The following is a 14,706-nucleotide window of genomic DNA, read 5'->3' on the forward strand; positions in this document are numbered from 1 at the left end:
TAAACTTTATCAATGAGAGCCAATAAAATTTCACGATGTCTCGTACAATACATATAATATATTCATAAACGGTGTTTGAATACTTTCGTCAGGCTATGTGTATCTATTAATTATTTAATATGATAAGCACATATATACAATTATAATACCTGTTTGCAGTATTTTTAATTTGTTATTTTTAAGCTTAAGAGTATAAGCTTCACATATGATAAAAATTTATTATCACGTTATAAAAAGTTGTATCATAATAAGAAAAAAGAAGTGGTATAATTTAAGATGAAACGAAAACGAACGTGTTGGAATGGAATGAAGTTAAATTGCGTCGCACAGGTACCTATTACCTACAAAGATCGTTGTCATACATCATGCGGTAACGAATGTGGCAATATACGTATTCGTTGTTACAATGGATGAACGTAATTCACACTTACGGCTGTGACAATTTTTTCGTGCGAATTAACTGTGCGCATGGTTTCTGGTTGCAAGCATGTTTATTTTAACGCTTCGTCTCTCTATATAATAATAATAAATAAATACGTATACTAATGATCGTGTTTGTTAAACGTGCGAGTAAATATAGAGCGAATTTACTATACAGGTCTGTCATTCATAAATGTGTTTAATACAGGTATTCTTCAATGGACGAATCAAAATAACTAAAATCAATTAGCAGAAATTGTTACATTTACAATTAGTATCACAAGAGGTCATTATGCAGTTATGTAAATTTAAATATGAATGTCCAATTTCATAATTGTTTTGTTGTTTGTTCCAATTTCATGTATGTTTTTCTAATGTTTTCTCCATTTTATTACGAATTTTTGGAGATCCAAATTACAAGCCTAAACATTAAAAAAAATCTTATACATATGAATCTTGTGTATTTTTATATATTTGTTTATATTATAGTTCGGATATTTTATATATTTTGTGTATTTGTACACCTTTAAATTTCTTACAAATGAATAAACATTTACAGTATTGGAATTTCTTTTGTATTTTGACACGCGGTATCAGTTTGCTGGTCTTACTCATTTACGATCGCCTGCATAATGGATGCACGTTCGATTCGCGTCATCGGCATGCATTATAAATAGATAAAGAGATTTGAAACGACCTTGCTGACATTACACCGCTAGATCTTTACGATCATCTGGATATTTTCATTACGCTTCTTAGAAAGCGTCGACATGTTTTAATAAAATTCTTTTTACAGAGGAGACAAGGAAGAAACGTGTAACTTCAAGTAAATTCAAATGACATCTTCCTCGGTTAACGTATTAATCTTATTGCAAATTCGCTCCAGAATCGAACAGTGGAAACATGCTCGGCGTGTATTCGCGATATAGATCTGCGATCACGTGCAAAAACAAGCGCATAGCGGGTTACGGTTAATTCAGTTAAGTTAGGCGAGCCAGAAGCTGAAAAAGGAAACCCATCCTCGGTGACCTCGTCGTGTTTGCCTGTTACGACACTATTTCGTGGTTCTTGATCAGTAAAAAAAGTTCATTTTCTTTTTTCTATGTGCGTATACGTATATGTATTTGTGTGAATCTTCGCTCATTGAGTAGCATGTGAACGAGGAATAAGCAAATGGATAAGTGTAAAACGTAACAAAACTTTACATGCACATCCTCGCCGACCGGGCGTTGATTGATGAGCGTGATGGAGCCAGCCGGAAGAGCCTCCTTCGATTTTGAGCCCTTGGTGATGTCACGGAACTCCTCTGTGTAGTCCTGCGTAATAGCAACGCCCAAAAAAAAAGAACAATCACATGCATGCATTCCAGAAAATATTTCAATCTCAGGGGATATATTTCATTTTTGTATTTCTTTCTTTCTTTGATTGGAAGCTTTGAGAGAAATTCGATACTAAGCTACACAGAGTGCCTCAATCTTTTTCCAATAAAAAGATGCCTATGAGCGGTATTTAACGAATAAAAATAAGAAGCTCATAATAATTGCTGTCTTTAGAAGTTATAACAGACACACGAAATAACGACAGGTTTGTTTCTCCATCGGTAGAGTACAGAAACAGATTGGCGATATTTATATTAATTCGAATGAAATACTACAGAATATCCAGACATACAGAATATAACTAATGGACGATATTAATGCAGTTATAAAAAGGAAAGAACAAGAACGATATTCAATACACGCTACGGCTATATTTTCTAACATCAGATCTTCAACCATCAGCAAGAGTTTACATGCGATGAGAAAGAATTATTGTAATGCGTATATTTGTATTTTGTCGACTTACCTCGAACTGTGGCCAATTCATCGCCATATTTACACCGTGATTGTTCGACCACCATTTCAGATCTTTTTCATGGTCCGCGTTGTTAACTGTATGATAGAATTCTTCGTATATTTGTGGAAGTCTGTAAACCAAATGAAATCAAATCTTTTGTTTTAAATTTCTTTCTAAAGAAATAAACTCACTTTATAATTTAGCAAATTTTGAAGATTTATAAAACACATGATTTAATGCCTTTAAAGGTATTCGTAATGTAAATACTTGAAATAAATTATTCAATTCAAATGCTTCAAATACTTTCGCGAGTCATTGTACAACACACTCTCGAAAATAATAATTTTCATCGAAGAGTATAAACGAAAGTAACAAAAAGTAATTTACATTGGATCCTGAGATATATTGAGACATTTGTGAATGCCGAAGAGAACATCCTTGAAGAATTGAAGCCGCTGTGCCTCCATTTCTTGACACTTTTCGAACACTTGTGTCATATCTTCCATGTATTTTGGGTTATACTGATTAATTTCTTGCAACGCAGCTTCATATTTTTCTTTCGCTTTTTGTACCTCTTCCTTCGTTTTCTGCACCCTATCCTGCATTTTCTTCACCTGTTAATTAAATAGAAGAAGACATACGATAAATACACAATTTTTAATTTAATAATTTCACCGTCTACATTGAAGGTAAAGATCTTGGTACAAACCCAACACGTTGGTAATCTAAAGAAAAATAACGAAGAGAAAATGTTCTTAATTTTATATCGAAGCGATTAATTAATATTGCATTATTATTGTTATAAGTGTCGAAACGTGTTCTGAATAATATTCTGTTATTTATCATAATAATTCCAATTCTTTACCCTCAAGCTTATCTAGCGCACTATCGAGATGGCAAAAAAATACCTTTGAAAAGGTAAGCGTGATTTCTATGTAGGTTTAGCAGTTACGTAACAAATACCTACAGGATTTACTAGTGCAATAAAGTTGTAACACAGTAAGTATTATAAGTATTGTAATAAAACAGATCGAGAAGTTTTTAGTTATTTATTGTATCGTGTATTTTGTATTTTGTAAGGTTTGTGTAGAAATACTGTATGGAGTAGTTTCTTCTGAATGTAGTTATGAATGAAGAGAAATAAAATTTATAAGTGAAATATTTATAAGAAAATTTCGAAATTTGAGAAAAAAAGAGAATAGATATATCTGGCGTGAAAGAATGTAAAATGGGAGTTGTAGATACTGTAAGGAACTGTACAGAATATCCTTGAACTTGTTCTTTTTTCTAGTAACGCAACTACTACGAAGCTTGAAAAGCTTACATTATTGTTAGTCAGAATGCTATCTGGACTCATGCATAATAATGATTAGCAGTATTTTTTAGTTTTCTTACCTCATGGTACTCCTCAGAAACATTCTTTACAGTTCATTACAATACGATATGTAAGAGTAAGTCGTGTAAGCATAACTTCTTGTTGTGTAACATTTACATGTATAGATGTAAGAGTAAGAAGAAGAAGCGTATAATAAATAAAAAAGAAATTTAAAAAATGAACGTTTAATATATAATATGTAAAAACTTTAAAGTTTTACATTATATATATATAGAATTAATAATTTGATTTTGAGAATGAAATAATTTAATAGATTGACTTATAGTTTCTTGGAAATTACAAATCTACAATTGAAGAAGGTAGGTAACTGGCCAAGCAATTAGAGCATAGTGGTTCACAAGATTTAAAAATTTATGCACAAAGGGGATAGAGAGAGCAAATTCTATGTTGTAACGTATTAGGCCACTATAATTCACTTCTAAACAGAGATAACGAGCAATCATCGAGTAATTATCGAAGTAAATTGCAGAATTACATATGAAAGAATTCATGGATTTATAATTCTGTTCTATATGTATAATATTTGATTTCGCTAAAAGATAAATTGCAAAGTTTCTATTTAAAACTTTGCTTAATAGTGTTTTAATTCTTTCGTTACTTTCCGTCTATTCTTTACATCTTTTACTAATTGAAATACAAACATATGAGAATGTCATCTAGAATTTTGGTATAAACTTTACTCTTTAAATGATAAGCAATAAATTATTTGTTGAATATAGATTTCAAATTTGTCAAATTGTATAAAAATCTAAAAATTCAGTTTTCCAAATTTAGAATATTCTAGATAATATAGAAAAAATCTATTTTTTTCAAACTTTCATCTTGAATTATTTAAAAAATTGAATTTTGAATCTTAGAACAATAACCATTGAAAAGCTCGATGTTTACGTGATAAAATTATTACTCGGAAGAAAGCGTGAAACAGATTTTGCTTACCAGCAGAGCTTTCTGTAATGAAAAATGAGAGAATGTTAATTAAACATACATGCTGCATGCATTATTATTATACATACAAGCTGAACGTCTCCTATTTTAGATTTCCTAAAGGATTTTCGCATTCTGTGGCCCCATGCATCACATCCACAAACTGTCATCTAAAAACGTCGTTTTTTCAGAAGATCGCCTCTCGTTTGGCGATTTATCAAATTCATAACACTCGAGACGTACAGTAACGTTTTTTCCAGATATTTTATTTCTATAAAAATATCATTTCAAAACAGGTTTCGAAATCTTCTTAAAAATAACAGAAAGTGATGCAACCCAAAATAAGGGAAAATAATTTTGTGCACTAACAAAATTCTACGATCTACTCTTGTTCATAAAATATTAAATATTTATTTTACTTAATATTTAATATTCAAAAAAATTATATTGTAAATATTTCGTGTAACTGTATTGTACGTAAAAATTGTTGAACATCAAATTTCACAATCAATATCTAATAATGCAGCTGAAAGATTTAACGAAGTTTACAGTCCACGACTGAAACGTGCAGGAAAAAAAGGATCATTCGGACATTCACGAAAAATTTGGAAGCGAAAAGACAGAGAGTACAAATATCGATAATTCTCAAGGACACAAGACAACACGACATGCAGATTTTCGATAAAAATTAAAACACGAGATGTTTTTTTTTGTTTCACATACGTTTTCAGAGCCTCGGGCCATCTGAAAATAATACTTGCTAAAGAACAACAGTATCTACTTTTATATTCAGCCGCGATTGCGTAATCGAGATACATACTAAATGTTAGTATTACGCACATGTAAGTACACACTGTGTATCAGTACGTACGTATGCGTTATGTTTTGTCAAGAGTACCGTCGCTTCGAAGAGAGAAAAATTTGATTTTCGTAGAATTGTACGTAATACCTTCTATATAGAACAACGGATGTATCTTCTATTTTATTTTTAAAAAAATATAATATGCTACTTAAAGTGGTTGGAGAATCGTTTTATGTCAAAAGATATCGCTTGTAAAATTCTCTCAGAGTAATTTATATATGTCGGGTTTACATTAGAATTAGAGTTAGGGGCGTGAAACGAATCTTTGTTCGGACTACACGATGTCGTTATGCAACAGAGAAGACATTGACTAGTGCAAATACGATTATTATAGAATTGGACAAGCAACCATGGTAATTAGATACTCGAGAAACTAATGACAATGATCTTAGGTTCAATAACGAATCCGCGGTCAACGGGATGATGGATGAACATGCTCACAATATCTAAGTCGGACTCTTTGTTAAAACGTGGAATATCGATCGAGCGTACAGACACTAAGTATCTCGCTAATACGACCTCACGAGAGAATGACTTTCCGTCCCGGTGATACCCCAGAGGAAAACTATGATGGGTGTGTCTAAGGACACGAGATCATCGGATTCGTCGGGGATATCCTACGTTCGGAAAGTAAGGGAAACTGACGTTGCTGCTAATTGGTCAATCTCCATATCGGTGGTTAGAAAAAGATGATACCCGCCCTCGAGGGAAAATTGTTGGTGGGAGACGCCGTTCGTTGAAAAATAGGTCTCTCCTATCTTCCCGTAGTTGGGACAAAGACTGTTTGTCTGTTTGAAGGACTTTAGGTAACTAGATCTTAGATAACGGCTCTCGGGCTAGCTGATCACGTACTGTGGAGACGCGTCGGCATCTGGTAACCATCATATCCGAAGAATAGGATCCGCAAGCCACGGGACAGAAACCGTTGGAATGTTTACTGTCGCGTGCCGCTACAGATATTTCTTTTAAGGAGAGTTATAGAATTACTCCGTACCTTTGTTAGACAAAGCGTTCATCCCGTGACCGCGGCTACGTTCGGCGACTGGCTGTCGCCTCGAGCCCAAGCTCACTATCACAAATCTCAAACAAATACAATCGGATCGAAAGACGACAATTGTTTAATTACGCCTATGATAGAATCTAGATTACGGTGTTAGGGGATTATCCCGAAGTTCCAAAGGGAAGGCTTCGATATCCTTTCATCTCCGACATATATACATATATATAAATATATATCTCCAACATTAGTGGAAGCGTTAATAGAAATTATACATATTTTAAATATTAGATTAGATGTAAGATAATTACGTCCTAATTTTTAGAATCGTTCGATTTAAATACTGTGAAATTTCCATTAGTTCAACTTCGATTTCATCTCGTTTTGTTATCTAACTATCCAGGATATCCAGGAAAACGAAACACAGCGTAAAAGAATTTTAATTAAGAAAACTTTTCCTCGTTTTTAAAATGCAGATCGTCTAATAGATTGTTTAATGTAAACTTTTAATCAAATATGTAGATAATAAAAAAACTTTCTTCTTACTTAATTCCAAGTCATACAAGACTGGAGATTTTTCCAATAACTTATGCAATGACTTCTACGGATATTCAAATAATTGTCACAAATTTAAAGATGAAAACACTGTATGTTGATTATGATTATTCATTTAATTACAAGTTTCCGTCGAACATGATTCTGAATAGTAAACAATTCTCTCAACCATTTGTTCAAGTGTCATAATTTTAATCGTTCTAACTTGAACGAAGCGTTCAAAGTACTCTGTTTTCTTCAATACATTACAATGAGTGGTCGAAAAGTACCTTTTGAAAGCGAACACGATGACAATCGCTGTGATTCAAATATGTAACGTAACGATTGCGCTAGTCGTCGATAACGTACGAGTGAGAATGATGTAACTGTTCATTACTGTAATCGACATAGAGAGGACGACTATCGTTTTACCTGGTCAGGGGAAAGCGAACTGTCCGCCGATGCGTTCCTTTCCATGTTCGCCGCGGTTCGTTCGGTTTTGCAACTGTTGTGGTACTCGGACTTTGCTTTTTCAACCTTCTGCAAAAGCTTCGCCCATGGTTTCTGCGCCTTTTTGAACGCGTCCTCCATCTCCTTTCGCTCTTTCAACGTCATCATTGACTGCAATTTCGAACCACATCCAAGTGTGCAATTTATTAATTATTATGAAAACCTACGTGGGGAAAGAATTATTTGTAAAGATAGTAAAATAAAGATAAAACGGAGAAAGAAATGTGAAAGTTTAAGGTTAAATGTTGATTTATTCAACATTGTTCCAAAATACCGATCCACTAATCAAACATTTAACACAAAGAAAAAGCAAACGAAAAAAGAAAAGAAAGGGAAGAGAAAAGGAAACATAGACTTTCATCTCGATATGTCAGAGATTATTCACAAGAAAAGAGCACGTACTTTGTGATAGGTCTCTTTCTGCCACGTTTTCACTTGGTGAATGATGTCGTTACAGAGATTCTCTTTGACCCTGAGGTGGAGATCGCACAGCCTCTCCGATTCAACGAGAACTCCTTTCCAAGCAGCCTCGGTGGTTCCATATTCCGGTCCTTTTTCGATCTTGTCGTTCCAATTTTTCGACCAATTTTTCAACGCTTTCGCGTAACTTTTCTCAATCTCTGCTCTTTCTTGGACTAGAGCTATTAAACTGTCGCAGAGCTTATGGCCATCCTCGATCCTCTTGGTCGTTCGTTTATAGTTACCTGGCTCCCAGAAAGAGTCCGAGGTTGCTATCAGCATGTTGTCGTCGCTGTGATGTGACATCTTAGCCTAAGTCGAGAAATTCCTTTCACCTGTAATCAAGAATTAAATGAAAATATTATCATGGATATTCATTTGTATGGACAGAAATCATAATGAAATATAAATTAATAATTCATGACATGTATTGTGATTTGTTATTTATCATATTTATTATAGTATTTAGTTTATCGCGTGAAATATGAATTGAGTAATTATTAGACTGCGGATGTTTATGTATTTATGAAAAATTGTAATATGCAAATATATACGGAATATATAGAAGTATGCAAAATATAAGCAAGACATAAATACTCGTTTTAATATTTAAATATAATATTTAAGCGATTTTAATTACAATGTTCTATTCTGACTAATCATTTTTATATACTGTCTCTATATCATCATTCTCTTGTAGCATTAACAGCTGATACACGAACGATTGTAAATTTCTATCCGTGGATTATCACCGTAAATAACATAAGCCAAATAGCTAACTAGATTATATGCACATCGACTGTCCTGATTTGATATCCAATTAAGAACGATCGTTACAAATCTTTGTCCACGATGCTATGCTATTTCTTTCGATTACGGGACTATAGCAGAGTGAAGATTACATGTACGACAAATAGCAGTCTGTTTCGAAATTCTCTTCTCTTTGAATCATATTGGAGCCATCGTTCGATTAACTTTCACGATATAACGCACGATGTTGCGTGGTAACTGGAGATCGTTAAACTGCAATATTCGTTAAGAATGCAAAGGTAACTTAGTAATGTGTATAAAGTTGGTTACGATCGAGAGGTTCATAATAAGCACGATCCTCGTCAAACTTTTGACTTTTTCATGGAATTGGTATGATGAAACATGATTTATGTTCTGGCTTATATAGTCAAATGAAAATGAAATAATTCTACAAAAACAGGTTCTATAATTCTAAGGTTCTATAATTTCGTGATTCAAATATAATTCCTTTATGATGTAATAATTATTGATACATTTATAGAAATAGTGTAATATGATGCATATTTCGTCACAAGAAATTGAAATGTACTGAACAGAAATTAAACATACTAGAAGATTTCCTAGAAAGCGACAAACATTGTTATTTTTTCTTCTGAGCTCTTCCATTGTATTTCATTGGAATTGTGTCTACTTGTATACGTATATGGAGGGAGATGGAGTCTGATTAGGTCAACAGTAGGATAACAGTGACAATTAGTTGGAATAGCTTGTTGGACTCGTTGCATCTCCTAAATCTGGCACACATGCAAATTTGATTTCGCACCGTACACAATTGTGGTTGTACTGACAAAACTTTATGGTTTCCATAATTGAACTGTCCTGTAGCAGTTGTACATTGTAAGTTCATTTTATTGCAGCCGTGTATCATTGTTTCTTTAATCCATGAAAATCGTAGATACGAATTTATGTTCTCTTGTAATCGAATCAAATTGAGTAATTTCATTTAATAATTAAATGAATAATGATATTTCATAAATAAATCTGACATAATTTCCTTTCATAGAAATACTTGGTTTGCCAAATGTTGACTTTACTAACGAATCAAAAATCTGTTGATTGATAGAATGAAATAATTCAATTCATCTATACGATACTCTCCCTTGACCGAGATCGATTATTTTATAAATCGTTCTATAAAAATGATTTATTAACATACCAGCTGTTTTACCGCGAATGTAATAACGTAATCATCGACGTCTTAATTGTCTTTTTCTTAGTCCACTTAACTGCTAATACGTAGAAAACAGTTTTTGACGCACAAAGCAATAAAGTCTTTAGCGCACTTGTCATTAATCAGAAATACTTTCTATAAAAACACGATTCAAGGAGCGTGTTTAATTCGAAACTTTCAATGGTACAAAAAAATAATTCACGTGTTCCTGTTACCTTGATATTAGTTTTTTTTCCCTCTTATTCGACCATTAAATTCTAGAAGATTTTATTTTGCTTTGTACATTTAGTTATATTTAAATATTAATTTAGAATATAGAAATACATATTGGTGTATTTTAATTCATGTAATCTTTTCTGTGTAATAATCGTCGCGCGTGAGAGTGTTTACTGGAATAAAAAATTTGATCTTCTCCAGGCGATAATAAATTATCTTAGAGTATTCTCATAAGAATTACGTCTCGAATATCAATTTCATGGAATTATAAATTTGAGAGTGCAACGTTTTGTGAACGCGACGCAATCAAGATGTTTGGATTGCAAGCTCAGCACTTTCATTGAAACAAAGCGGTTGTTAATGAGGACACATTGCATCAATACCGGAGTCGAGCAGAATTACTACATTACTATGTTACGCGAGCACTATACATACATAACAGTTATAACAATCTGCATGAAATACATTTAGATCTTTCGTTCTTCTCATTTAAGTTGTTACGATTCACGATTGGATCACCAGGTGAAACGTATAATCGTGCGATAAGAATAATTTTGAAGCAATTAAAGAACCATTTATTTAGGTAATTAGCGAAAATTATTCCATGTACCAATTTATTCCATTTTAACAGTACACTTTAATTGTTTGAATATTGGATAAAGAAATTGTAGTATAGCAATAATAATAAGAAATTGTATAACAATAAATTGTAAATTTCTTTCGAATTTTGTTCAATTATGGCAATAGTGAAAAATATTAATTGATAGAATAAAATTACTGATACAATTTGACGATCAAGAATAGACCAGGTGTTAGTAACAAACAAATTTTTATATCTTTATAGATTTATATATTTTACAGATGTTTTATTATTTTAACTTTTTGGGTATTTATACTGGAAAGAAAAATTATTTCGTCCATTACATTTTCTATTTATAAACGCCAATATATTTCACAATCGTAGATTACATAACGAGAACCTTGAACGGTAGGAGCTGGGATAATCCAGATGCTGAAAAAGTCGAATTCTGGTGGATCGAAATCCCATGATTCAAGTTCATTGTAATATTTATAACTTCAACCTTATTCAATAATTCATAGCGTTATCAACTCGATTGTAATAATTCGTAACATAAGTTAGGATAACTGAATGAGCCGAGCTGTGAATAGATTAATTTATTAATCTTGAAGTAAGATTATTCTGAGTATAAAACAATTTGTTCGAAAATATTATCTACTTCCTTTAATTAGAAAATCTGACCGACATAAATAGAGAAAAGCTGTTTTTAAAATAACAAAGAAATTTCAAAAATTATATTAAAATAAATTAGAAACCTTCAACTGGATACCATTTATTCTAATTAATAAAACGATTTAAAAAAATTTAGAAATTCCTATTCAAACAGGAATCGAATAACTGAAAGCTAAATTAAAAATACTATTTTCCGATTCTAAAGTAAAATAGAAATTCCAGAAATCGTGATAAAATAACTAAGTTTTAGTCAGATATAATACATTAATAATTAAAAATTCTACCGACCGGAAAGTTGCACATTTTTTAAGCGAAATAGAAACTCTCTCAAGCTGAACTAACTTAACAGTAATATATCATTAGATATATATAAACATCTGAACAAAACTACATATATAGAATCACAACTAACACATTCTTAAATTTTCAACCCACCATACATCATTTCTCTAAAATCTTCACTTCAATAGATCATAAATTCTCCATTTATCCTCTCGAGAACTAGAAAACGAACAGAAACTAAACAACTTTCTTCCAACACGGAAATCTCACACTGTCTTTGTATTTAACCATCGTCGTATATATCCACTTTACGTACACCTATTTAGCGTTGTGCCATCTATTTCACAGCTGAAGGGCCCTAGGATCACAAATAACTCGTCCAGTGGCAATAACGCTGAAATCGAGTAATCAACACGAGTCATGGCGCCTACGAGATCTCTGATACCATGCAGCTTATCGAGCCGGTAGAGCAACATTCCACGGTACGGAATGGCCACACTCATTCCATCAGCACGCTCTCCTGCGAAAGAGCATTCTCCATGGAAGGTGCACTGCCACACTAGTGATGGGATCAAGTTCGATATCGCGAGTTCAATGACACAAATAATAATAATAATAATTAAACCGACGCGACGCACCATATGCGTCAATATCAGAATGTGTCAAAAGAACGGACACAAATTTCATATACATTTTGAGATTCGTTTCAAATTTTATCAATATGATCACGATGTATCTTGCCTTATTATCAATGCTAGTGAAATTACCAACAAAAGCATAAAAATCTTTTATGGTAAACGTGAAGATACTTTCGCGAATAACTCTATAAATTAGTATAAAGCGTGGATTCCCAAAGTACGAATCGCGTTAAATACTAAAATATGGGAGTAATTACATGTTCATTGAAAGAGTTTTACTCTTACTCATCGAGAATCGTCGGATGAACGATTGTAAGTTAAAGATCGCGTGAGAATTACTGTTTCTGTTTAGTTTTCCGCAGATCTATGTTAAAGTAATTTTGAATTGCTTATCGATTAATTCTCGACTGCAATTACATTCCGTGTAATCTTCGCGTGGACCGGGAAAAAAATTTGACGAAAGTGGGTCTGTCTCAGCCTATAAATGTTGCGAAGCCATGGTTTACAGGATTTAAGACCAGATGATCGATGCTTGAATCTATTTGCGACGTACTTAAGCCCATCGCTACTCGTCACGCTCTGAACTGCACGCGCTCACATACACATAGAATTCTCGCGTGAGAGACGAAACAGGAAACCATTTGGTTCATCTGTTTTTCGCTCGAGACGCCGAAAATCGAACTCCACGAAGCCTTGATCCGACCTTCTCCTCCTCCGCGTGGAGCTTAAAGGCCTTTCGATCCTCTTGCCTGGCAGCATTCCGCGGTTTATGCTTCTTCTTTAACATTTTTCGTCCTTTCGCTTCTTTTTACTGGCTTCCTCGATCTCGTGTTTTTCTTTGTTTGCTTGTCTACTTCTGTTCAGTGTTTCTTTTTCATTTCAGATGAATGACAGATTAGGAATGAGCTTGTTGACGGTTGATTGACAGAGATGTAGTTAAAATTGTGGAAAAATTTGGTTAAACGAGTTATTGAAGGAATGTAGACTTTTCTGGAAAGATTTTGAACAATTCAATTTATTGGCTTTTATGAATAATTAATGATTTTGTGATATTGCGCATTTCTTAGCGATTTCAAGCTGTTAATTTTTTACACTTATACAATATTAATGATATTAATTTAGAAATAAATAATATATGTACATTTCACATGAACCATGAAGACAAAATATTCCGACTTTTGTCATTTCCTCTTAAAGTCTACTTGTCTGGAAAATTCCGATCTTTAATTACTTTGTTCCCAATATAACTAAATAAAGTAGTTGAATAAGCCCCAACTGCATTAATTTCCATTGCGTAAGACCAATTAAACGTTAATAAGGAAAATAAATGTAAAAGTAGAGAAAGTAAACTCCGCTTGTAAACTTAACTGGAAAGACTAAAAATACACGAAATGCAATTCGTTGATAGATCGATGTCTCGTGACGCTGGGACGTCAACGATTAATCATCGTCTTTACATAATCGACTATGAAGAAAGAAAAGAAGGAAAAAAAAACAGTCGATGAAAAACAATTCCAGATGAATCATCACGTTCGTTTTGTTTCATTATGTCACGATTATCAGCTTGCGCCCAAGAGTAAAAACATGATTGCATTTGCTTGATCTTCTCTCACTGGTACATCATTTGTCTCCGAATTTTTAAAATTTTTAACCCGACATCTCAATATAAAAAGCTACGATATTTTACCGAGATGGAAGGATAAGTAACTACGATCTCCTTTATTGCTATTTAAAATATACATGATTCATCGTTGTTTGGTAAAAAGCGGAGAAAAGTTCATCTTTGATCGGGCTATTTTTTCGATCATCTTCCATATTAGTGACATCATACTCGACAGAAACGTGTTGGAATGTCTGTGTTTTGTGTGTTACGATCACGATAAAGAATGTCGATAACATTGAAAGGAATAAATGTGACTTATTGTGAATTATTTTAAGGCGATTTATAAACGATGAAATAAAATTGTAACAGTTTTATTCTAAAACTTTCGAAATTCCGAAATTGATAATTCTTATTTTAATGTGACATAATAAAACAAAATAACCGAGAATAAAATTCTCAATATCAAAATCAATATGTACACGCAGTATCATTAGTTGTTTAACTAAATAGTTTATTTAACAAATGAAACATATAGAGAGTAGCGTCGACAACCTCGATTGTGATAATCGGTCTCGATAGCAACGAGACAAACAAAGTTCATAGTTTCATATAAAAATAACGTAGTCAATGTTGATGTGGTTACACAAGAATGTTATTTTTATGTAGTGTCTATGGCACGAGTATGATAAAAGGAGTTTTACGTGTATTCACCTTTCTCTTTGTAAAGTACATAATTACAATATAGGAAGGAATATTTACTTTCCGTAACCTGTAGAAAACTGTGGTGTGAAACGTT

General features: G+C 32.9%; 1 protein-coding gene across 5 annotated transcripts in view; it reads right to left on the reverse strand.

Moving 5' to 3' along the window:
• LOC117232936 (protein kinase C and casein kinase substrate in neurons protein 1) overlaps window positions 1-14,706 on the reverse strand; it is a 57,367-nt gene that overhangs the window by 1,648 nt on the left and 41,013 nt on the right. For 2 of the 5 annotated variants that reach the window (XM_033492729.1, XM_033492730.1), the window contains exons 2-7: window positions 7,882-8,273; window positions 7,402-7,590; window positions 5,300-5,320; window positions 2,644-2,870; window positions 2,266-2,386; window positions 1,626-1,736 (exon numbers count right to left, since the gene is read on the reverse strand). In XM_033492729.1, the coding sequence (XP_033348620.1) occupies window positions 1,626-1,736; window positions 2,266-2,386; window positions 2,644-2,870; window positions 5,300-5,320; window positions 7,402-7,590; window positions 7,882-8,244 (1,032 nt within the window). In that variant the 5' untranslated portion in view covers window positions 8,245-8,273. Of the gene's footprint in view, window positions 1-1,625; window positions 1,737-2,265; window positions 2,387-2,643; window positions 2,871-4,588; window positions 4,601-5,299; window positions 5,321-7,401; window positions 7,591-7,881; window positions 8,274-14,706 lie in introns of all 5 variants that reach the window. The other 3 variants (XM_033492731.1, XM_033492732.1, XM_033492733.1) reach the window with 3 other exon arrangements.

This window comes from Bombus vosnesenskii, unplaced genomic scaffold (assembly GCF_011952255.1).
Source record: "Bombus vosnesenskii isolate JDL3184/JDL3185 unplaced genomic scaffold, Bvos_JDL3184-5_v1.1 scf7180000013294, whole genome shotgun sequence".
NCBI lineage: Eukaryota > Metazoa > Arthropoda > Insecta > Hymenoptera > Apidae > Bombus > Bombus vosnesenskii.